This window comes from Pongo abelii, chromosome 5 (genome assembly GCF_028885655.2).
Source record: "Pongo abelii isolate AG06213 chromosome 5, NHGRI_mPonAbe1-v2.0_pri, whole genome shotgun sequence".
Classification (NCBI taxonomy): domain Eukaryota; kingdom Metazoa; phylum Chordata; class Mammalia; order Primates; family Hominidae; genus Pongo; species Pongo abelii.
The window spans coordinates 28,433,403-28,455,294 of NC_071990.2; the positions used below are offsets into that span (position 1 = coordinate 28,433,403).

The window sequence follows — 21,892 nt, forward strand, 5'->3', positions numbered from 1 at the left end:
CTCTTTTTAGGGGGAGAGATATCAGATAGGTGTTTAGAGTTTCCAGTGGCAATAGGGTAAAGGAAAAAGTGTAGAAAGGAAGAGTCTGGAAGAGAGAAGACAAGTAGGAGATGATTTCAGCATTCCAGAAAAGAGGCAACAGGGATTTGATATGTGGCTCTGGCTGGGAGGCAGCTACTATGTGAGACAGTCAGGGGATGATGACAAGAAGTCCCTCCATGTGGCCTCCTGCTGAGCATGAGCTCCCTGAACAGAGATCTTGCCTCCAGGGAAACTGAAACAATGGAACAAGGGGCTTGAGAAGGTCATTTGATCTGACCATTGAGGCATAGTTTATGATGAAAGTTTCTCTTCTGCTCTAGAAGTTAGTTATTTTGTGACAAGCAAAGATAAATTGGCGAGGAAAGTAAGGAATTTATAACCGCAAGGGAGGAGCAGCCATCACTAAACACAGGCTTTGGGTAAGTCGGATTTTCTATTTGAGCACCTGTTTGTTCATCTGTTGAATTAACACTGGGTGTTTTTCTTGGGCTGGGTCCAGTGGTAAGTTTAAACTAATCTCTTTTTTTCCCCTAAAATTAGCCCTATGAAGTTCATATTATTCTACCAGTTTTACAGATGAGGGCCAGAGGCACAGAGAGCAGCTTGCCCAAAGTCACGTAACTTGGGAAGGAATAAGGTTTGATATTTTGATCTCCACAGTTCTTTGAACTGTGATAGAGGGGAGACAGGCAAGCGAGTCAGCATCTGGGGCCAGGAGGTGCCACAAAGCAGGAAACCTGAAGGGCTTTGGGTGTTTTGTGGCTGGGTGAGGCATTGCATGGGCTCCTCCCCTTAGATTAGAGGGCTCTTAGATTAGAGGGCTCTAAGAAGAGATCAGAAATCCGAGATAACAAAAAGCTTCTGTTTTCCAAGAGAGCTCTTGAATGCCCAGACTCCTTGAGACTGGTGGAAAATTAAACCCAGTGAGACTTCAAGAACTAAACCTCGCTTAGACTTCAGTTACAAGGAGGTGGAGGCAGGATTTTGTGTGAACCTGGAAGAGGCAGGGCTGGTGGAGGGGGCTGGTTGGAAACGAACTTAGAACTGGAGAGGAAGAATTTATCATTTCCTAAACATGAAAGTTCAACAAAGCTGGGCTGGCAGTGCCAATCCTATGGGAGGAGGGGAGATGTGTGGGAAGGGCAGTAAGGGAAACAACCCTAAGCCTCTTCACTAATCCGCAGATTTTTCAGCATCTCTTTATCTCATTAGAGCCCATTTAGTTCCTGAATTCACTCCTTTCTTGTAGTTTCAAAGCATTAGAAACAGCCAACACACCAACACTTTCCAGTCTGTAATATCTGTTCCTTTGCCACTCCTTCTCTTTAAAAGGTAGGAAAATGGCAGTGGATTGGGGACAAAAAAAATTTTAAATTAATATGAGAGAATCCCTGCACAGCCTAATGATGACAAATGTCATAAATTTAAGAGTATAACTCAACCCTTTGAAACTCAGGTCCAAATGGGGGGAAAAAATGAGTAACTAATTTTTTTAAACTTTAAAGAACTAATAATCTAATGAGGAATATATACATTGTTCAAGAATACAAATAATATGCATATTAAACATATTAAATATACTTATGATAGTGAGGGGAAGGAGAGTGGAGTTTGGGAAGGAGAGTGGAGTTTGGGAATTTAAATAATAAATAAAACAAGAGAGGGGCCTTGCAAGGACAAATGATTGTGAACTTAGGAGCATGATTAATTAAATATTAGTGCTAGGGGTCCAAAAATTAAAACTGTATGGTAGACAAAAGGGAAGAATGTGTTGGTCCATTTCCTATGAAGTCAGCAGTAATTAACTATGTTATTTATGTGAGAAACCCAGAAACTCCTGGGGCTCCAGGCCTGCATTCATCAATTCATATAGTCTAAAATTTTAGCCAAGACTACTGAGAGGTCACTGGAAACTGTTGCTGAATGAATGGGGCTTGTATACCAGTTGAAAGGCAAAGCAACTTTATTTTTAGAGGGACTTGTGTCTCATTTCCATGATTCTTCTTGGGTTCTGGGCTTCCAGGCTATTAAGAGGAGTACTTGCCACTATTCACAATAGCAAAGACATGGAATCAACCTAAACGCCCACCAATAATAGACTAGATAAAATATGGTACATATGCACCATGGAATACTATGCAGTCATAAAAAAAAACAAGATCATGTCCTTTGCAGGGACATGGATGGAGCTAGAGGGTATTATCCTTAGCAAACTAATGAAGGAACAGAAAACCAAATACCACATGTTCTCACTTATAAGTGGAAGATAAATGATGAGACCACATGGACACATAGAGAGGAACAACACACACTGGGGCCTATTAGAGGGTGGAGGGTGGGAGGAGGGAGAGGATCAGGAAAAATAACTACTGGGCACTAGGCTTAATACCTGGGTGATGAAATAATTTGTAGAACAAACCCCTATGACACAAGTTTACCTATATAACAAATCTGCACATGTACCCCTGAACTTAAAAGTTAAAAAAATAGAAAAAAAGAGGAATGCTTGCAATTTTTGTAAATATATAATTTTTTTTTAAAGTTATTTACTTTTTTAAAGCACTGCATTCGGAATGTCAGATTATTGTCCAGAAAGTTGGCAACATTAGTATTCACCATTCCCCCACCCGTCGTGTAAGAGCCTCCTATACCAGACAGAGCCCAGGCTGGGAATCACCATTCCTTTTAACTTTTGCCAATCTGATAAGTGTGGAATGTGTCTTTTCATATTTATACTTCTTTGATTATTGGTGAGAGAGAACATTGTATCCTACCACAGATGCCATTTGATTTTCTGCTTCATGCCCATTTTTTTCTGTTTGTCAGGTAGTTTTTTCTTACTGATATATAAGCACTTGAAACCATTTCTAAGGATTTGTATTAATTTGCTGTCCTTCGCATACATTGTGACCATTTCCCCTCCTCGGGCCAGTTTCCTCCTAACACTTTTTGAGAGATCCTAGATGGCCGGCCCATTCTTTGATTTATTTTTAAGCTCAAATAATATTAGAAATAATATTTGAAATGTCTAGACCAACCCTTTTGCAGTGACTTTACTGGGAGGTTGCATCAGCATCTAGACACTTCCATACATTGAGGAAAGACAGACAGCCGTGTTTAAGGACCTCAGAGGGCTTGCTATCACCCATTTATAATTTTCCCAGAACTTATGAGTCCCAGGTCCTCATTGCAGTGGTGAGCGCTGAGTGCTCAAGGGGGTGTGTGTGGGACAGGATGTGGTTTGAGTTCTGTGATCCTCACCTCGACCTCATGCGTTGGGAATCCTTGCAGCCCTGTGATTGGCCTGTGGGGGCTTGGGCTAAGTCCCTGCCAAGATACCAAAAGACTGCGGAGGTGGGCAAAGACCTCAGGCCCCCAGACTAGCAATCTACAAACACTAGTCATGACTACACAGTTAAGGGTCGTCCATCTGCTTCCCCTTCTCCTAGCCTGCTTTGTGCAAACAAGTCCCAAGCAGGAGAAGATGAAGGTGAGTGAGCTCCAGAGAGGGCATGGTAGTTACTCTTCTGCCCTACTTCTAGACCCTGCCCTCCAGTCCTTCTTGTAAGACTCCAACTCCTGCTTTCTTCTTCTTTGCCAGTTCCCCTAAACCTTGCTTTTTTTCTCCTTGAATCTTCTTCATTCCTATGGATGGGTATTCCTTGCGTTGAATATGACTAGGGAAGAAAGGGTCTCCATACTATAGTCCTTTCTCTCCTTCTTCAGGAGGAGGCCCCCTGGAGACGTCTCTGGCCACATCAGTCTCTGCTTCAGAGCTGGGTCTGAGGCTGGGACAGCGATGGGCTTTAGAGTAGGTGGGGACTGGGGTTTGGAGGAGAAGCTGAGTGGACTTGTCTCAGACACAGCTCAGCAACAACCCCTTGAAAAGGAGGAAAAAACGAATGTGGAAGTTTTAAGGATGGATAAAGTCAGAGAGTTATCAGAGAAACATAAAACATGAAAAAAACAAATCAGAGCCCTAAAACAACTGGATTTGGAGTCAGGCATCTTGGATTCTGGCCTCAGTTCTGTGCCCAATTCATGGCTCGTTACCTTATTGATAAGACACGTGTGTCTGGCAGCAGAAGGGGCAGTTCAGGAAAGGATAATAATGAATGCGATAACTTGAAGGCAGAAAATAATCATGAAGTTAGGTAAAGGCAAACTTTCATTTACATAATGGGTTACCACTTTTGACTTTGGACAAATTAACCTCTGTTTTCTCATTGTAAATTTATGGGTAACAGTAACTACCTTATGGGTGGGTGAATAACAATTATTATGCATATAATACATTCCACAAAATGCAGTTCTAATAAGATCTCCCCATCCCTCGCCTCTAAAATTAACTAGGTAACATCCTGGGTGAACTTCTATTTTGAGAATTGATATGGTTTTTATGTTACCTGTGGTGCTTAATTGAGTGTGGAGACTCTGGGCTGCAGAATTTGCTTAATAAAAGCTGCGTCTAGAGATAATTGAGACATGTTATATGGACTTCAATAAATGTGAAACAGCAGTCAATATCAGAAGTAAACTGGACTAAAGGAAGTCTTTGAATTGAGAGTCTCTCTAAGCTTTTGCGTACTGGTACCCAACATGACTGTGAGTGATTGTCATTGCAGTAGCAAAAGAAAAAAAAAAGGCAAATTCTTGCAAATGTTTAACTTGAAACTAGGTAACACGGAGATAGAAACAGATACTTTTACACAATATTCTTTTTATAGATCCCTCAATTTTGCTGATGCATGTATATGTGTATAAATTTAGGGAAAGGTGTAAAAACCTGCATAGAAAAATATCTTTTTCCTCAAGAGTAAGAAGTGAGTAGCTACAACCTAGTATGCTGGTGCTAAAATCAGCGGGATTACAGGACTAGAAAAAAGTTGTGTTTTGTTTTGTTTTGCATTACTCCTTCTCTGAATGGGGGCAGATGATGTTCAACCAAAATCCTTACTAGACTACTGCATTTCCAGGAAGTCTAGTTTAATCCTAGTTTGTCTGGACATTCCTTATCAGATAATGCCCTTCTCTCTTTTCTCCAGCCAGTTCCTTTCCACATTTTTCTCACTGGATGGTTTGGACATATAGCTTCCTTTTCATATTCCTGTCATATATGTTCTGTATTCCATGAGCAATTTGTGGCAGCTTCCCCAGTATAAGAAAAGGGATCAGCATGTGCTGGTGAGCACTGTGGCATCAGTACACTTGGGGTACTGCATGAACACTGTAAGGGTAGAGACAGAGGAGGAGTAAGATGAGACCTGCCTTGTAGAGGAATTTAATAAAAGAACATGCAATGAGAATTTCAGGCAGGACTAATTTATGTTAGGTGGAACTTAACAAATGTTGCGTGGAAGTCTGCTCAAATATTAATATATTCATGAGATTTGAGAAGGAATGGGATAGGTGGAATGGAGGATGAAAGTGGATATTAGACACCTAGAGCACAACGGGCTGATGAGCTGGGTGATGCTGCCCGACAGATTTCAGGGACTCACTTGCAGATGGACTTTAGGGTTCTCCATCTCCTTTCTTGAGAGCTACCAAAAGCTGGGATTTCACAGTATTGGCTTACACGACCACCATGTTAGTAAGAGAGTGACAGGAGAAAGTTATTCAAGGTAGGGATAATATTAGATTCTAGAATGTTAAACATGGAAGCCCACTTGGAGTTCTAGTAAGAATCTAGATAAATATCTTCATTTTACTCATGGGGAAACTGAAGGCCAGGGATGGGAATTGCCCAGGTTCACAAAGGAATTTAACAATGGAGCTGGCTTCTGATTCCCAGGGCAGTGTTCTTTCTATTCTACCTGCTGATGAGTGGAGTAAGAGGTCAGAAGACCTGGGGAAAGATAAGCAACTAAGCTATCCTAAAAATAGTTCAGCAATTTAAAACCCTACCTTCTCAGAGAGTCCAGACACGAGGCCTTCAATCCAGAGCCAAGGAGTAGCCTGTTTTTTACAGAAGCATGTAAGGCAAGTGTGCTTTTCTCTTCGGCCCCACTTACTTCCAGCTCCTACCATCCCAGCTTATGAATCAATACGCTTTTCCATTATCCGTGTATTTCCTGGTATCTCACATCTTTCAAAATAATAGGAAACTTGGTTCTTATGTGTGTGTGTGGAGGGGGGAGGGTACATAGTGTATATATATATATATATATATATGGTACAAGAGATGTTTTGATACAGACATGCAGTGTGTTATAATCACATTATGGAAAATGGGGTATCCATCCCCTCAAGCATTTCTCCTTTGTGCTACAAACAATCCAATTATATGCTTTTAGTTATTTTAAAATGTACAATTAAGTTATTATTGACTATAGTCACCCTGATGTGCTATCAAATACTAGGTCTTATTTATTCTTTCTAACTATCTTTTTTTTGTGCCATTAATCATCCCAACCTCCCTTCCACCTCCTAGTATCTTTCCCAGCCTCTGGTAACCATCCTTCTACTCTCTATCTCCATGAGTTCAATTGTTTTGATTTTTAGATCCCACAAATAAGTGAGAACATGCACTGCTTGTCTTTCTCTGCCTGGCTTATGAGACTTGATTTTTTTTTATTTCCAAGTTACAAGAACCAAGTTTCAGTCTTGTCATTGACACTTTAGACAACTCTTATTTGTTTTCTAGATCTTGGTTAGAACATAACTATTCTTTGACTTCTTTGAAAGATTACACAGATGCCAGGAATTATTGTTACCAATATTATCACTTAAAAAAAATCTTCCAGATGGATTGCCACAAAGATGAGAAAGGCACCATCTATGACTATGAGGCCATCGCACTTAATAAGAACGAATACGTTTCCTTCAAGCAGTATGTGGGCAAGCACATCCTCTTCGTCAACGTGGCCACCTACTGTGGTCTGACAGCGCAATATCCTGGTAAGAGAATTCATAGCTACTTCTCTTTGGGACTAAATTTTCCAGCTGATCATATTCTAAATTATACTTGGAATTATATTTTAATTATAATTATGTACCAAAATAAATACTCATAATCAAGTGACTTCATCCCCCATATCAGAAGTCAGCAAGCTCGGGTGGACAGGCCAAATTTGGTCAGCCTGGCTTTGTTAACAAAGTTTTATTGGAATGCAGCCATCCCCGTTCATTTACACATCACCTATGGCTGCTTTCATGCTGTAAAATAGAGGTTAGTAGTTGTAGGAGTAGTGATGATGGAAACCATATGGCCCACAAAGTCTGAAATATTTCCTATCTGGCCCTTTACAGAAAAAATGTGCTAACCCCTTCCCCATGCCCTGCCTCTGCTTTTCCCTGAGATTTTCAGGAGAATCAATATATACTTGAGAACTAGGAGCCTCTCAGAAGATTCCAGAAGTCTTCTTGATAAATACAGGGCAGAAGACCCATGTTTTTGAGACTTTTGCAAGGTTTTACAGGTAACTTACAATGACAAGAAAAAGGAGTTTTATACCTGGAACTGCATTTGATTAGAGTGAGGGCTGGCGGATGAGGCTGTAATAGAAGCAAATACTCCCTCTCCAACCTCAACCCCTTTTTAGGATGTAGTTTTTCCTCCCTTTTTGTATATTATACAGGGAAGAATTTTCTCATATTTTAGGGCATGTGGTTTAAAAATCAGTGAATAACAATCAGGATGGATTATACCAGAGACAAATGTACTTCTTATATTTGAAGTAATAAGACCTTCATTTTTTGTTTTTAATTATGTTTTGAATAAGCATTATATTCACAAGCCTCAAACTTCAAAAGGAAAAAACTTTAGAACCAAAGGTTTCCACCTTCTTCGCCTCCCTTCAGTAGACCAATATTATCTTGTTTACAGAATACATAGATATTCTTTTTTCTGCTCCCCCCTCCCCAGCTGATAACACACAATAAATACTATTTGCTGCCTTGATTTTTTAATTAATAAAATACATTTCAGTTCAGATCATTTCCTCATTCTTTCTTAAGACTGAATAATATTTATTGGACCATAATTTATTTTCCCAGTTTATAGGGACTTTAAGAATCGATTTATTCAGTTTCCACCCTGCAAATAACAGATAACAGAAGGACATAGGGAGGGGTACTGAGGAACCCTGTGAAAACAGGAAGGCAATCTCTGTTTTTTTAAAAAGGACTAGAGGAGGTACCAGTTGGCTGAGCTGAATCTGAGTGGGACTGGTTAGTGTTTGTCAAGGGACTAAAGGCATCTGGCTCAGAAAGGGTTAACAAAGAAGATGATTATAAAAGTCTGAGCAGACAAGTTGGAAAACTTCTTGGTAGTGGACGAAGGCAGCTGAAGCTTCTTTTTCAGCATATCACTGAGGATTTTTAGGAAGAATGCATCTTCAGCATCTTAAGGACTGCTGAAAAATGTTAGGATGGTTGATTTCAAATTTCTGTGTTTGTCTTTGCCTTTGTCGGTTTTACTTCCACTCCACTCAGGGTGAGTCAGGCTGCACAGAGGAGAGAAGCTCGGTCCTCATTGTCTGTGTCTGTTCCTTTAAAAAAGAAAGATTCAAGCCGGGCGCGGTGGCTCACGCCTGTAATCCCAGCACTTTGGGAGGCCGAGGCGGGTGGATCACGAGGTCAGGAGATTGAGACCATCCTGGCTAACACGGTGAAACCCCGTCTCTACTAAAAATACAAAAAAATTAGCTGGGCATGGTGGCACGTGTTTGTAGTCCCAGCTACTCGGGAGTCTAAGGCAGGAGAATCGCTTGAACCCGGGAGAGGGAGGTTGCAGTGAGCCGAGATCGCGCCAGCCTGGGAGACAGAGTGACACTCTGTCTCAAAAAAAAAAAAAAAGAAAAGAAAAGAAAAGAAAAATCACCTGTTGAGCTTTTGAATAATAAAGATGACTAAGCCCCATTTCAGAGGAACAGAGAACTCTGAAATGGGACCTGGGCATCCCTATTTTTAGGAAAGGGCCTTCAGCTGGTTCTGATGTGCTGCAGGTATGGAAAACACTGCACCATGAGAAAGGGCTTTTGAGTTCACGTCTGAAGATCAGGCCTCTAATTTCAGCTATGCCACTAACAGCCCTTCTGATGCAGAGCTGTTTCCCTCCCTGGGCCTCTGTTTCCTTCTCTGTAAAATGGGTAACCCCAGGGAAAGATCCTTGCACAAGGCAGAATCTCTACCCAGACCAAAATTGTTCCTCCTCTAACTGCAGAATTAAATGCACTCCAGGAGGAGCTGAAGCCCTATGGTCTAGTTGTGTTGGGCTTTCCCTGCAACCAATTTGGAAAGCAAGAACCAGGAGATAACAAAGAGATTCTTCCTGGGCTCAAGTAAGTGTCTTCTTGAAATCCAATAGAAGGCGCCTGTGTACCTTTCCTTAGTCTCCAGAGGCCCTTCCAGCTCAGGAACTTCCTGGGGAGGTATGGATTAATAGGCTCAGGGGCATTACAAGCAGAGTTCAACTTTGGCCTACCCTGATGAGCGTCTGGCAGTTTCCAGAGACTCTCTCTCCATCCCTGGCTGAGACTTGGATGGACTATGGAGGACAGAAGGGATGGAGGAAAAGAGACAAGTCATGGGATAGAGAGAAATAAAGTGAGTCAGAGAGCCCAAAGTCAAAACATGGCCATATTCCTCCCCACCCATAACAATACTTCCCTCTTTCTCCCCTTTCTCATTACTTCAAATCCTAGTGTCCCATTATAATCTTTACTTGCATATCCTGGAGCTTCCTGGGAACATTATGGCTTGTTGCAGGTATGTCCGTCCAGGGGGAGGATTTGTACCTAATTTCCAGCTTTTTGAGAAAGGGGATGTGAATGGTGAAAAAGAACAGAAAGTCTTCGGCTTCTTGAAGGTGAGTAAATTCCTGGCATAAGCCTCCTCCTCTTTTCTAATATTCCTAGCATAGAGTTGGTGTGGCAGAAATGGATCCAAGGGCTCATGCCCGGAGGTGGGATTGGTCTTTGTGGAGAAAAATCTCCAGATCAGCATTCCGCATTGCACATGCTGATCTGGAGATTAATCTGTGAGTATCTATGGGGCTCTAACTTTGTGTGGTGAAGAGAGTTGTGTGGAATGGCAACTTTTACTAGGACCACCCTCTTTTGCTCATTGACATTTCATTCATTAATTCATTCCAGGTACACTTGATGAATGCCCACTATTTATAAAGCAATCTAAATAATAAGGATATAAAGATGAATAAGGCATAGTCTCTACCCTTGATGAGTTTATAATGGAGAGAGTTAGAAACCATTAGCTATATAGCTGGGGTGGTGGTTCATGCCTATAATCCCAGCACTTTGGAAGACAGGCAGGACAGGAGAATTGCTTGAGGCCAGGAGTTCAAGACCAGCCTGAGCAACATAGTGAGACCCTGTCTCTACAAAACAAATCAAAAAATTAGCTGGGTGTGGTGGCACGTACCTGTAGTCTCAACTACTCAGGAGGCTGAGGCCAGAGGATTGCTTGAGCTCAGGAGCTGGAGGCTGAAGTAAGCTATGATTGTGCCACTGCGTTCCACACTAGGCAACCACGCAAGACACTGTCTCAAAAAAACAAAAACAAAAAAAGTAACAAACCAACAGGTATGTCACAGTGTAGTAAGTACCTTTTATGAAACACTGATTTTTAGACATAGAGAATGCCAGAGCTGAAAGAACCCTAAAGATTACCAAAGTGAATTGTTCCTAAATGCTGGACTGTGAACCAAGACTAGTCCATGTTAAGACTTTATATATCTTCAATAAATTGAAGACAATAGAACAGTGTATCGTGCCTCTGCACCCCAGCCTGGGCGACAGAGCGAGACTCCGTCTCAAAAACAAAAACAGAAAAAGAACAATGTAGGAAGTTTTTTATAAACTCAACTCGTCTAACTTATAGGGCTTCCCTTTATTCACAAATTATGACCCACATGCAGTTTATTCTTCCAATGGTCTTTTTAAATTAAGTGACAAAATGATGGTGTTTTAAAAATTTTTGTTATTTGACAAAATATTAGTAATTCAGTGTTGGTCCCAAAAGACAATTATTGAAATATTAGTGGCCCATGGAACCCTAAGACCTGGAAAACCACATTCCAATCCAAGCTATTTACTTTGAAGAAAAGGAAACCAAAAGCATAAAAGTAACATGTCTCATCCATGGCAGCAAAATTTTGTGATGGGGCTATGGGGAGAAACCGAAAGAGAGCAGATTTTGCTATAATATCTATAATATTCTTGGTAGTTGGCATAGTGGTGATTCAAGAATCTATGGAGTTTTTTAGGAATATCAGGAAGTTAAAATATCTAGGTATAGGAGGGGGTGGATTACCTGTGGGTAAAAATAGCCTGGATCCTCCAGGAGCAGAAATAACATTGTTTCTCTTTTCCATCTCTCTGCTTTAGCACTCCTGTCCTCATCCCTCTGAGATTTTGGGCACCTTCAAATCTATATCCTGGGACCCTGTAAAGGTCCATGACATCCGTTGGAACTTTGAAAAGTTCCTGGTGGGGCCCGATGGAATCCCTGTCATGCGCTGGTCCCACCGGGCTACGGTCAGCTCAGTCAAGACAGACATCCTGGCGTACTTGAAGCAATTCAAAACCAAATAGGAAGGTGGAGTTAAGGGCAGGAGCAATCCTACTTCTCACCTAATGACTTGCTCCCCCCCTCCCCCCAAAAAAGGAATATCCATCTTCTCACCACATTCTCTTCCTGCATGGGCTCCTCCTGAGTAAATCACCTCCACATACTGCCAGAATTCCCACTCTCCACAAACTAGATTTATATTTGGAAGGCTACTGCTCTTTTGCCTCTCAAGAGTATGTGGGTGAAGACTGAAAAAAATGGAAACCTAAAATCCCCAGACCTCTGTTACAGGTTGAATCATTCTTATCCACCAGAGGGAAATCATCCTTCCACGACAATGGTTCAGTCAGCCATCACATCCTGAAGAAGAACATTCCTAGACATTCTGACTTTTCCATCTCTCTCCACCCTGGAGGTGTAGAAATAGCAATGGGGTCATAGTCACACAATTTAGTTTCCACTTCATAACATTTTTTGTCTCCTAGGACAAACATGTATCATCAGTTTCCAACTGTTTTGGCTCAGTTTTCATCCATGACACCTCCCCCCACCAGCCATTCTCCTGTGGGAGCAAGAACATTGCTTCAAAAGAAGAGAGGGCATCTCCGTGCTGGTGGGACCCAGAACCTGTCTCTGGCCCTACAAAAGTTTTCCTTATTGTCTGATCTTTAGTGCATTCAGGTTATGGCACCTGGACAGGAATGCCCTTTATCTTGTGAACGATGGGATTTCCCATCTCAACCCTGGATTCCTCAGCTTCAGAACAAGCCCTGCCACTGTCTCCAATAAAATGTTTTCTGCAGCATCGACAATCTCTATGGTGATTTTAAAATTCTGTCTGGTGCTTGAACTCATTTTATCTCCCTCCTCCTTCTTACTCTGTCACAAATGATGTATTGCCTACATGACCTGAGCCCCCCAGACAGAAAGATTTATGTTTGGAAGGTTGTCACCTGATGCCTCTCAGTTGTCATTCCTCTTCAGGAATTGCCTCAACCTAAGTTTGTCCCCTTTCCAGGGCAGCCTGTATCCGGTTACTCGTCCCTGAGAGGCATAGAGGCCAAACCCTGACTGCTCAACTTAGCACAACTTTGAAGGGCCATACTAGCTCCAGACATGCACAAGGGGTAGGCTGGTGGCATTTTGTGCTTGCACTGTAACCCGATTTTTCTCTCTGACAAATTCTGCTTCTCTTCTTTACCACCCACACCCCCCCCAACCCTCCACGCTGATTCTCAGTTAATGCCCTAGTAAACTTTCTGAATGCAAATATCCATCTTAGAGTCTACTGTCTAGGGAATCCAACCAGTAATTATTGGTACCAAATATGATCTGAGAAAGAAGATACTAAGAGGAGATGTTTGAAGCTGAATTATTCACCATCTGGTTGATGATGAGAAGATGGGTGGAGCACAAACAACTACTGGCACAAGTAGCAGTGCGGTTGTCAAAACTTTCGCCAAACCTGAACTGGTATGGTAAACTGGTGGAAGAATACGCACTAGCAGACATGAAGTTTTAGGTGCTTGAGAAACATGAGGGGAATGGTAATTATAATGTAATAGAATTGGATGGTCGTTGCCAGAGGAAATTGATGTTTTGGAGAGAGATAATTAAAGACTGAGGTTGATATATTATTAAATTAAGGCTAACTGTGAAAGTGTTTCTCCATGGGATGTATAAAGGACCTCTCCTATCTGCAACTTAAGAGCACCAAAACCTAAAGTTCAGGCTCAAGACTCAATCATAGGAATAGTATGTAAAACTCCAAAAGAAGTTAGCTTCCAGCTAGTCACAGTGGTTCACGTCTGTAATCCCAGCACTTTCGGAGGCAGAGGCGGGAGGATCTCTTGGGTCCAGGAGTTCAAAATCAGCCTGGGTAACATAGGGAAAGCCCATCTCTGCAAAATAAAAAACAGAACCAGGCATAGCGGCACACACACCCATGATCCCAGCTGCTAGGGAGGCTGAGGTAAGAGGACCACTTGGGCCCAGAAGTCAAGGCTGCTGCAGTGAGCTGAGATCTCTACATGGAGACATCCGGTTTGATGTATTAGAATATCCAAATCCCCAAATTTTCCAGGACCCCCAAAACTTTTAGAAGTGGCCCATCCCTTCTTATTGAGGGTTAGCATATCCTTCTTGCTTGAAAACAATGCAGATGACTCTGTCTGGCCAAATATTATGTGCCTCTGCTCCCACTGAGAATCTGCCTCATGTCGAACTAGGTTCTCAGAGTTCCTGAAGAAGGGGAGTGCAACCTAAAGTTAGATAAGGAGACTTCACTGATATGGGAGCGCTCTCCCTGAATACAGACTATATGCAGTGCTGGGAACCCCACTAGATAACTGTATATCACAGGAAGGCCAAAGGACATTCAGTTTGAAAAAAACAAAAAAGGAATGTGCTGGTGAGAGGGGCCATTTTGTTATGTTGTTCAATTACTTTAACAAAAATTTTAAAAATATTTAATCTTTCTCTGTTAAACCTTTATAGAAAAAGCCTGACATGAAATAGAACAAATGTAAACTATGGATTTCTCAAGATATGAGACTTTGGCAAATTTTAAATAATTATATTACTGTTTTTCTGCATTTACTTAGCCTGCGTTGCATCTATACGTCGAAAACAGTGATTTTTGTAAAGGAAATATTCGCTCTCTGAGTGTTTCCGAGTAGCAGAGTATTTTAACATTATTAGATTTAAAATCAGCGAGTGTCTGGATGGGAGTGGGAGGTTGGCATTTCATTTAAAGCATCAAATAGTGTAGCCGAACGCAGAGTGGAGAGACAGGAAGTAGAATGGCGAAAATAGAAAGCCCGCGGGATTCCGAAACAATGGAAAATGAGCTCGCTGGTTTTGTGCAGGCGGAATACGCACTTCTTGGTGGAAACTTCGCTCGGAATGTAGTGATTGACACGTCTATTTTACATGCAGCCATCTTAGCTTCCTGCTTTTGGTGAACCGATGTGACTTTCATTCAAACGTTTTTAAATTATTGTCTGACTTTAGAGAAGCCATGGGAAAATCTGAGCAGAAATTCAAGGTACCGGTGACGTCAACCCTGAGTCCCCAGGGCATCTCTGAGTTGAAAGGAAAAGGGCTCCGGATCAGCTAATTCCGGGGTTCCCTTGATTGTTGCTTTTAATCCCATTCGTGGAAGTCCCGTATTAGAAGGTGCCTAAAGTTCATATTATTTAATACCTTAAAAAACAATGTTTAAAGAGTTCATCTTCAATGTGTAAGAGCGTCTTCTCTTATACCTTTCCAAATGCCTGCTACTTCTGTGGCTCCAGTGGCGCAATCGGTTAGCGCGCGGTACTTATAAGACAGTGCACGTGTGAGCAATGCCGAGGTTGTGAGTTCAAGCCTCACCTGGAGCAGTTTTACTATTCTCCGACCTGTAGAAATTCGAAAATGGGGAGAGCTTATTGCGTTGCAATTCCTTTCAGCGATGTATGCAGCGTTGTGATTTAGACTGTACTCAGAACCGTCGCGTGATTTGACTTAAAATTCCCTGGTTGAGGTCATGGGTGATAAATGTCATCACATGGTCCTTTTTGATGCTTGCTTTTGTCCAATACCTCGGCAACGAGTGTATGACAGTCGCTAAAACAGCTCTTCACAGTATTCATTTCAATAAGAAACTGACCGGGCGTGGTGGCTCACGCCTATAATCACAGCACTTTGAGAGGCTGAGGAGAGCTGATCTCTTGAGCCCAGGAGGTCAAGACCAGGCATGGGCAACATGATGAAACCCCGTATTTACAAACAATACAATTTAGTCAGGCGTGGTGGTGCGTGCCTGTGGCTCCTGGGTGACAGTGAGACCCTGTCTCAAACAAAGAAACCTGACCTTCCAGTCTCAGGCCCAGATAGATCAGGCATATATAAAAATTCATGACTAGTACTTCTGTGTGACTTTTCAACTCTGTGAAACAAGGACAATCTTAGGTTCTTAAAAATCACTGTATTCGTGGGAATTTTCTTGTCTCTGAATCTGCTTTCCCTACCTCAGTTTCTTCATTCCTCTGGGATTCTTAATGAGCCTATGATGTCTGTAGTTATGACAGAGACAGAGGTATTGAGTCTCAAAAAATAAACCGACCCATTACAGCCTCCGAGCTGAGCAGGAAGCCTACATGTGGGCCACTAATCTCACCCTCTGGATCTTAAACTATCTGTGACATCCTGGAGACACAATACAGCTCTCCCTCTTCACAGATTTATGACTGCCCGTGTGCAAATGCTCAGCACTACCCGTTCTTTTCTAGCTGCTGCTGCATTTTGAAATGTTTACATTCTCCCTGGTCCCATCCTGAGCTGCCCACCAGGTAAAAGTGGGTTCAAAACAAGACCTACAGACCAACTTGAATTAACACTTGGTTAAAAAAAAAAAGTGATAGTGGATAATTTACTTAAACAAGATGTACAATGAACATATCAATAGGGCTATTCACCGTGTTGTTTGATAATAAATTAACAATTGATTAACGGCCGCAAGTTCCTCCCATCCCTGTATGCATATCCCTCTGTAATGTGTGTGTGTATGTATGTATGTTATGTTTTGTTTTGTTTTTTTGAGACAGGGTTTCACTCTGTCCCCCAGGCTGGAGTGCAGTGGTGCAATGTTGGCTCATTGCAACCTCCACCTCCTGAGGTTCAAGAGATTCTTGTGCCTCAGCTGCTCAAGTAGCTGGCATTACAAGCATGTGCCACCATGCATGGCTAATGTTTGTATTTTTATAGTAGTAGAGTCAGGGTTTTGCCATATTGCCCAGGCTGGTCTCGAACTCCTGAGCTCAAGTGGTCCACCTGCCTCAACCTCCTAAAGTGCTGCAATTACAGGTGTGAGCCACCACACCAGGTCTGTAATGTGATTTTGCAGCAGCTTTCATCAAGAAGCCAAGTCTGTTTCCCTCCCTGTTGTATGTGAGTTGACTTTGTGATTTGCTTTGACCAATAGAATTCTGTGAAATGATGTAGAAATGGTGGTGTAGGAGTTCTAAAATTAGGCCTCAAGAAACCTTGTCACTCACCTCTTAGAACCTTGATACCAACTTGGTACAAGATGCTGGAAACCTCATCAAGCATCTTAGGTGGAAGACCACATGGAGAAAGAGTCTCAGCTATCTCAGCCATCCCAGGCAGTCCAGCTGACACCCCACACATGTTAGTGGGACCATCTTGGACCATCCAATCTCAGTCAAGCTGCCAGATGACCACAATCACATGAGCGACCCAAGACAAAATCAACAAAAGAATTGCCCAGCTAAACACAGCTCAAATCATTGACCTGAAGAATTGTAAACAGAAGAAACAATTGTTGTTTTAAGCCACTAAATTTGAGTAAGGTTTGTTACACAGATATAAATGATGGATATAAGCACTAAGCACAGTTCTGAAAACAAAGTAAGAGCCTAGGGTAAGTTAGGAGTTTATGACTTTTGGGGATCTTCTCATTGCCCCAAGAAGTGGGTCTTCTCTCCTCTTGCCACAGCACGGAAACTCCAGAATCGTTTGGAATCCTGGGCTGTTCAAATTGATCCTTGGAGTAAGCCTCTGACTCCTTGTGTCCTTGCACCAAGCTCAGAGTTCCTGCTCTGAAAGACCCAGAGCTTCCAGATCTCTAGAGTGAGTTGAGGTATGAATGGATAGAGGTGTCCTACAGTCCTCGCCTGATTTTGTCAACTAAACTGCAGAGTCCACAGTCCTTTCTAGCTGCATTTTCCTAGTGCTGGCTGTCCTTTTGGTAGGTGTGCTGATTTGCCTTGTCACCCATGACAAGGAGAAAAGGGTTTGATATCCATATTCAGACACATTTGAATATTTATTTTTAAATAATTGTAGTAGTTTAGAGATGCCAGACAGTCATACTTGGTAGCTTGTTTCCAGTTTGCCTAATATTTTTTTCAAGAAAATTCCATAACAGACAATTCTTATGTGTCACATACTTGTCATCATGGTGGCTAGAGCAGAGTATACAGTTCTTTTTCCAGCAATTCCTGAGTACCTTCCCACCAGGCAAGATATCAGAATCAGGCAAAAAAAAATTTTTTTTTTTTTGCTTTGGATTTTAAACTAAATCTGAACAGAAAGCAGCATCTGTGTATTTTATTTAGAAATGTTTCCTTTGATAGAAGAAAGAGTTGAAAATCACAATTGAACAATGTCATAAATTATGACAGAAAGAATTTCCTGTCTAATTTATTAGTCAAACTATCAATCAAAACTGAGTATGTTATAAAGCCATTTATAGACAGAGTCACCCTCTCAGAAAATTCCTAGAGGTTATTCTCCATCAAAATGATATAACACTAAAAAAAGGAAAACATAGGGGTCCAAAACAGGAAGAAGGCAAAGTATATCCCAGGTCGGTGGAAGAAAAGCCCCAAGAAGACACCTGTGTAACATGCCTAGAGAACAACCAGTCCAGATTGAAGCAGGGGGACGAAGGCTGCAAAGAAGAGACCACTAAGGAAAATATTAAAATTGATAGGTTCTTTGAGGTATTTCACCATATTGAGAGTTGCTTAAATTCAAGGAAAATCAATTGAGAATGAATTGGTTACATGATCATAAAAGATAAAGAAAAAGTAAAAGACAGTTAATAACTTTGCAGAAAACTAAAAGGCACATAAGAAATATAATCATAGTACTACATGGCACAGCTGTGAATAATTTTTTATAACCAATAAACCCTGAATTTAGAATTATGATGAAATTAAGTAGGAAGGATGAGGGAGGGGAAATATATATGCAGGGATGAGTAATGTATGAGAGGTACCTCCAGAGATTGACTTTCAACATGAAGTGAAAAGAGCCCTGCAGACCAGCTCCCAAGTGAAACTGGTGAAAATTATTTTTTTCAAATCAACCATTTAAAAGTATCTGGCAAAGTGCTGGCCATAGTGGCTCACGCCTGTAATCTCAGCACTTTGGGAGGCTGAGGCGGGTGGATCACGAGGTCAGGAGTTCAAGGCGAGCCTGGCCAGCGTGGTGAAACCCTGTCTCTACTAAAAATACAAACTTATCTGGGCACAGTGGTGGGTGCCTGTAGTCCCAGCTATTCGGGAGGCTGAGGCAAGAGAATTGCTTGAACCTCAAAATAATGATAATGAAAGAAAGAATTTTTTTAAGAGTCCATACTATATGATCCCACTCACATGAAATTCTGAAAACTATGAACATATAATGATGGAAAGCATATCTGGTTGTAAGAGGGGAACAGGGCTTACAAGAGGGCAGGAGGAAGCTTTTGGGGGTGATGTCTATGTTCATTATCTTTATTGTACTGGTCGTTTCATGATTATACATGATTACACGTTACACATATATGATTGCATATATGTGTAAAACTTACACATAGTTTAAACTTGTGCAGTTTATTGCATGGGAATTATGCCTCAATAAAACTGTTTAGAGTACATTGTCTGGAACAATATCATGATGCCATTCTGCAAGTATAGTTGTGGGTCTTTTCCCTCTTTTTTCTTTTTTCTATACTATGGAGGAGATCGTGCCTTGTTGGATTTTTTGTTTGTTTGTTTGTTTTTGTTTTGAGACGGAGTCTCACTCTATCGCCAGGCTGGAGTGCAGTGGTGCGATCTCGGCTCACTGCAACCTCCGCCTCCCGGGTTCAAGCGATTCTCCTGCCTCAGCCTTCCCAGTAGCTGAGATTACAGGCGCCTGCCACCACGTCCAGCTAGCTAATTTTTTCTATTTTTAGTAGAGACAGGGTTTCACCATATTGGCCAGGATGGTCTCGGTCTCCTGACCTCGTAAACCCTGGGTAAGTGATGGGACATGGGGTTTTCTCAGTAGGAAGATGTTTGACAGCTTTTTCAATTTATTTCGTAGTTTGACTGTTCATTATTGTTATTCCTTGTTGAATCGTACTTAATAAGGCATGTCGTCCTAATAATTTCTCCATTTCATAAAAGTATTCAAATGTATTTGGCCAGATTCTTTCCCCTTTTGTTTTGCTTTAACGTTTACTGGTTTAATTTTTGTGTTGTTCTATTTTTCATATCTTCCTGACCAGACAATTGTTTTGACTTTCACTGGTTTATTATAAAGGGCATTACAAAGGCTCTCTTTCGCCTTTTGGAGAAGCTGCTTCCTCTTCTTCAAGATCTTTTCCTGGCTCGCCTCTTCTCCTGTTTTCAGGTCTCTGTTAACACCTTGGTTCCTCAGATATTGCCGACAGTCTAATTCGCCCCGCGACGTGAGGGAGAACCCAGGCGCGGGCCCCGGCAGAGAAAGAAGCTTCCGGTCAACGACCACGTCCATCTGAATCATGAGCAGGTTTTAAGGCGTGTGTTTCTTCAGCTCCTCTAAATATTAGAAAGGGGGCGATATTTAAACTGACCTCAAAAAGACAAGGCTCTCAAGTTACACTCTTTTGTGTGTCTGCGAGTCAAACTTGTAACCGAGCGCCTACTGGGGACCAGTGGAAACGTGATGGTCGCCCCCTGCGGGACCAGGTGAATAAAGCTCCTTAAGATGCACTCAACTGAGTTCACTGAGCCCATTCAACAGGCGGGAAGAGGATACTCCCAGACCAGGGCGCACGCTTTCCCCATCCCACCCCGGACTCCAGGCACCTGTGTGCCAGCCTAGCCAAGCGCTTCCTCCAAAGTACAAACAGCTGAAAGATGGTGTGCTGGCCCCACCTGAATCACTCGCAACTCCAAAGAGGTGTGTGATGCAACTTCCCATTTCCACGGGAAAGGACTGCAGAGAATTCACGTTCACTTTCCGAAATTACTTGGATTCTATAATTTTGTGGTGTGGGAGGTTGTGCAGTGTTGCTTGAGAGTGAAAAAGGGAGAATCAACCACGAAGGGATTCGAACCCTCAATCTTCTGATCCGAAGTCAGACGCCTTATCCATTAGGCCACGTGGTCCTATGGTTTAGCAACTGCAAAAAATTTAAGAAATGTTGTAAAATTGGCTATTAACCTGGATTTTATATATATCGTATGGTTCTATTTATATGACATGATTTCTGTTGTTAACCTAATTTCAAAGATAGTGTAAATTATACAAAAGCTAAATAACTTGCCAGTGTCACACAATAACAAGGTAATGCAAAGTGAGTATTTCGATTTTCTCCAAACTCCTACCCTTAACTTGACAGCAAATGTTACACCAAATTTTGCACATGCACCACGTTGCTTCTCTCAGCTGGTGACAAAAAGTTGTAAAGAAAGGGAAAAAGAAAAGCATTGAATGTCTCCCTATAATCACTACTACATATGATCAGTTTGCATTCAGCATTGAGACCCTCTGGAAATAAATGAAAATCACCAGGTGAACGAGAAAGACCCCCTCTGGCGACCTTCTCAGCTTGGCGTCCAATTCAGCTGCAACAGCTGCAATTAACATTAAATAGAGGCCTAGGCCTGGCTCCGCTAGGTAACCAAAACTAGGCCCTGCTGAATACTTTCTAGTGAGACGTTTGTTAAAAGCCCAAGAGTATAGCGGGCACTTAGAGAATAATGTAGAAAATGCCTATCATCTTGTGCAACCACTCGGTGGTGGCGCTGTGTGGTAGAGGGGGCAGGAGCCGGGCTTTAGGCCCGGAAAGTTGCTGTTCGAACCACTTCGTAGTGGTTGTGTATTTTCATTTCAGTTCTTCATTTCACCCAGCCATCCTTGACTCGCAGGATTCTGACCTCCCACTAGTGATGTGCCGGTGGGAAACACACAGGAAGGAAAGGCGCGCGCGAGGCCTGCCCCCGGAACGAACGACGCCTGCGTGGACCCCCTCCTGTGAGTGCCGGAGGCGTGGTAAAAGCAACGGGGTGCATATGGTAGTCTCATTCCCCATTACTGGGAACTCTTTGAGAGCCTGATTTGAGGCTCTATGGGACCTGCCTCTTCATCCTGGCTTCTGGCTCTCTCAAAGTCTGTTACACAGATTTTTCATATTCCAGAAGGGCTGGAGAAACATTTATTTACTGAAAAGCTCTTCTATCAGCAACTGCATCCTGAGGAGGCTGCGCTCTCTTTCTCTTGCCCTCCACGAAAGCACCACCCGCATTCTCTCACCCACCTGGTCAAAGTGTCAGCTTGCAGGGATCTGTTCTTAACCCAGCCTGAAGGGGTTCAGTGAACACCTAGGAACCAAACTTACTCTTGAGACCTAAAAAATGAGAAAGAATTAGTTTTAAAAGAAAAAAGTGCAGAAAGAGGCTGCACGTTGTGGCTCACGCCCGTAATCCCAACACTTTGGGAGGCCAAGACGCGGTAGGGGGGTGGGGGAGTGGAGGGGAGAGTTGGAGGGGGAAGTTGGAGGGGGGAGTTGGCGGGG

At 42.2% G+C, this 21,892-nt stretch overlaps 1 protein-coding gene and 2 non-coding genes across 4 annotated transcripts; 2 read left to right on the forward strand and 1 right to left on the reverse strand.

Annotated features, from left to right (window-relative positions):
* Positions 1–3,445: 3,445 nt before the first annotated feature.
* On the forward strand, positions 3,446–12,386 carry GPX5 (glutathione peroxidase 5). 2 transcript variants are annotated; one of them, XM_002816595.6, is made up of 5 exons: positions 3,446–3,532; positions 6,789–6,942; positions 9,209–9,326; positions 9,754–9,853; positions 11,391–12,386. In XM_002816595.6, exons 1-5 carry the CDS (start codon positions 3,446–3,448, stop codon positions 11,595–11,597), a joined length of 666 nt encoding a protein of 221 aa, XP_002816641.1. In that variant the 3' UTR covers positions 11,598–12,386. The 2 variants fall into 2 exon arrangements, with proteins under 2 accessions (XP_002816641.1, XP_054414587.1); XM_054558612.2 differs by lacking the exon at positions 3,446–3,532 and adding an exon at positions 5,710–6,024.
* Positions 12,387–14,863: 2,477 nt separating this feature from the next.
* Positions 14,864–14,957, forward strand: TRNAI-UAU (transfer RNA isoleucine (anticodon UAU)). Its single transcript has 2 exons — positions 14,864–14,901; positions 14,922–14,957. It is a non-coding gene; the product is annotated as a tRNA-Ile (tRNA).
* Positions 14,958–20,410: 5,453 nt separating this feature from the next.
* On the reverse strand, positions 20,411–20,483 carry TRNAR-UCG (transfer RNA arginine (anticodon UCG)). Its single transcript has one exon. It is a non-coding gene; the product is annotated as a tRNA-Arg (tRNA).
* Between the last annotated feature and the right edge of the window lie 1,409 nt (positions 20,484–21,892).

Excerpts from the sequence above, each read along its gene's own strand:
- GPX5 (XM_002816595.6), top strand. The coding sequence starts at position 3,446 with ATGACTACACAGTTAAGGGTCGTCCATCTGCTTCCCCTTCTCCTAGCC. Across the intron at positions 6,943-9,208 it reads TCTGACAGCGCAATATCCTG|AATTAAATGCACTCCAGGAG; the intron begins GTAAGAGAATTC and ends CTCTAACTGCAG. Across the intron at positions 9,854-11,390 it reads AAGTCTTCGGCTTCTTGAAG|CACTCCTGTCCTCATCCCTC; the intron begins GTGAGTAAATTC and ends TCTCTGCTTTAG.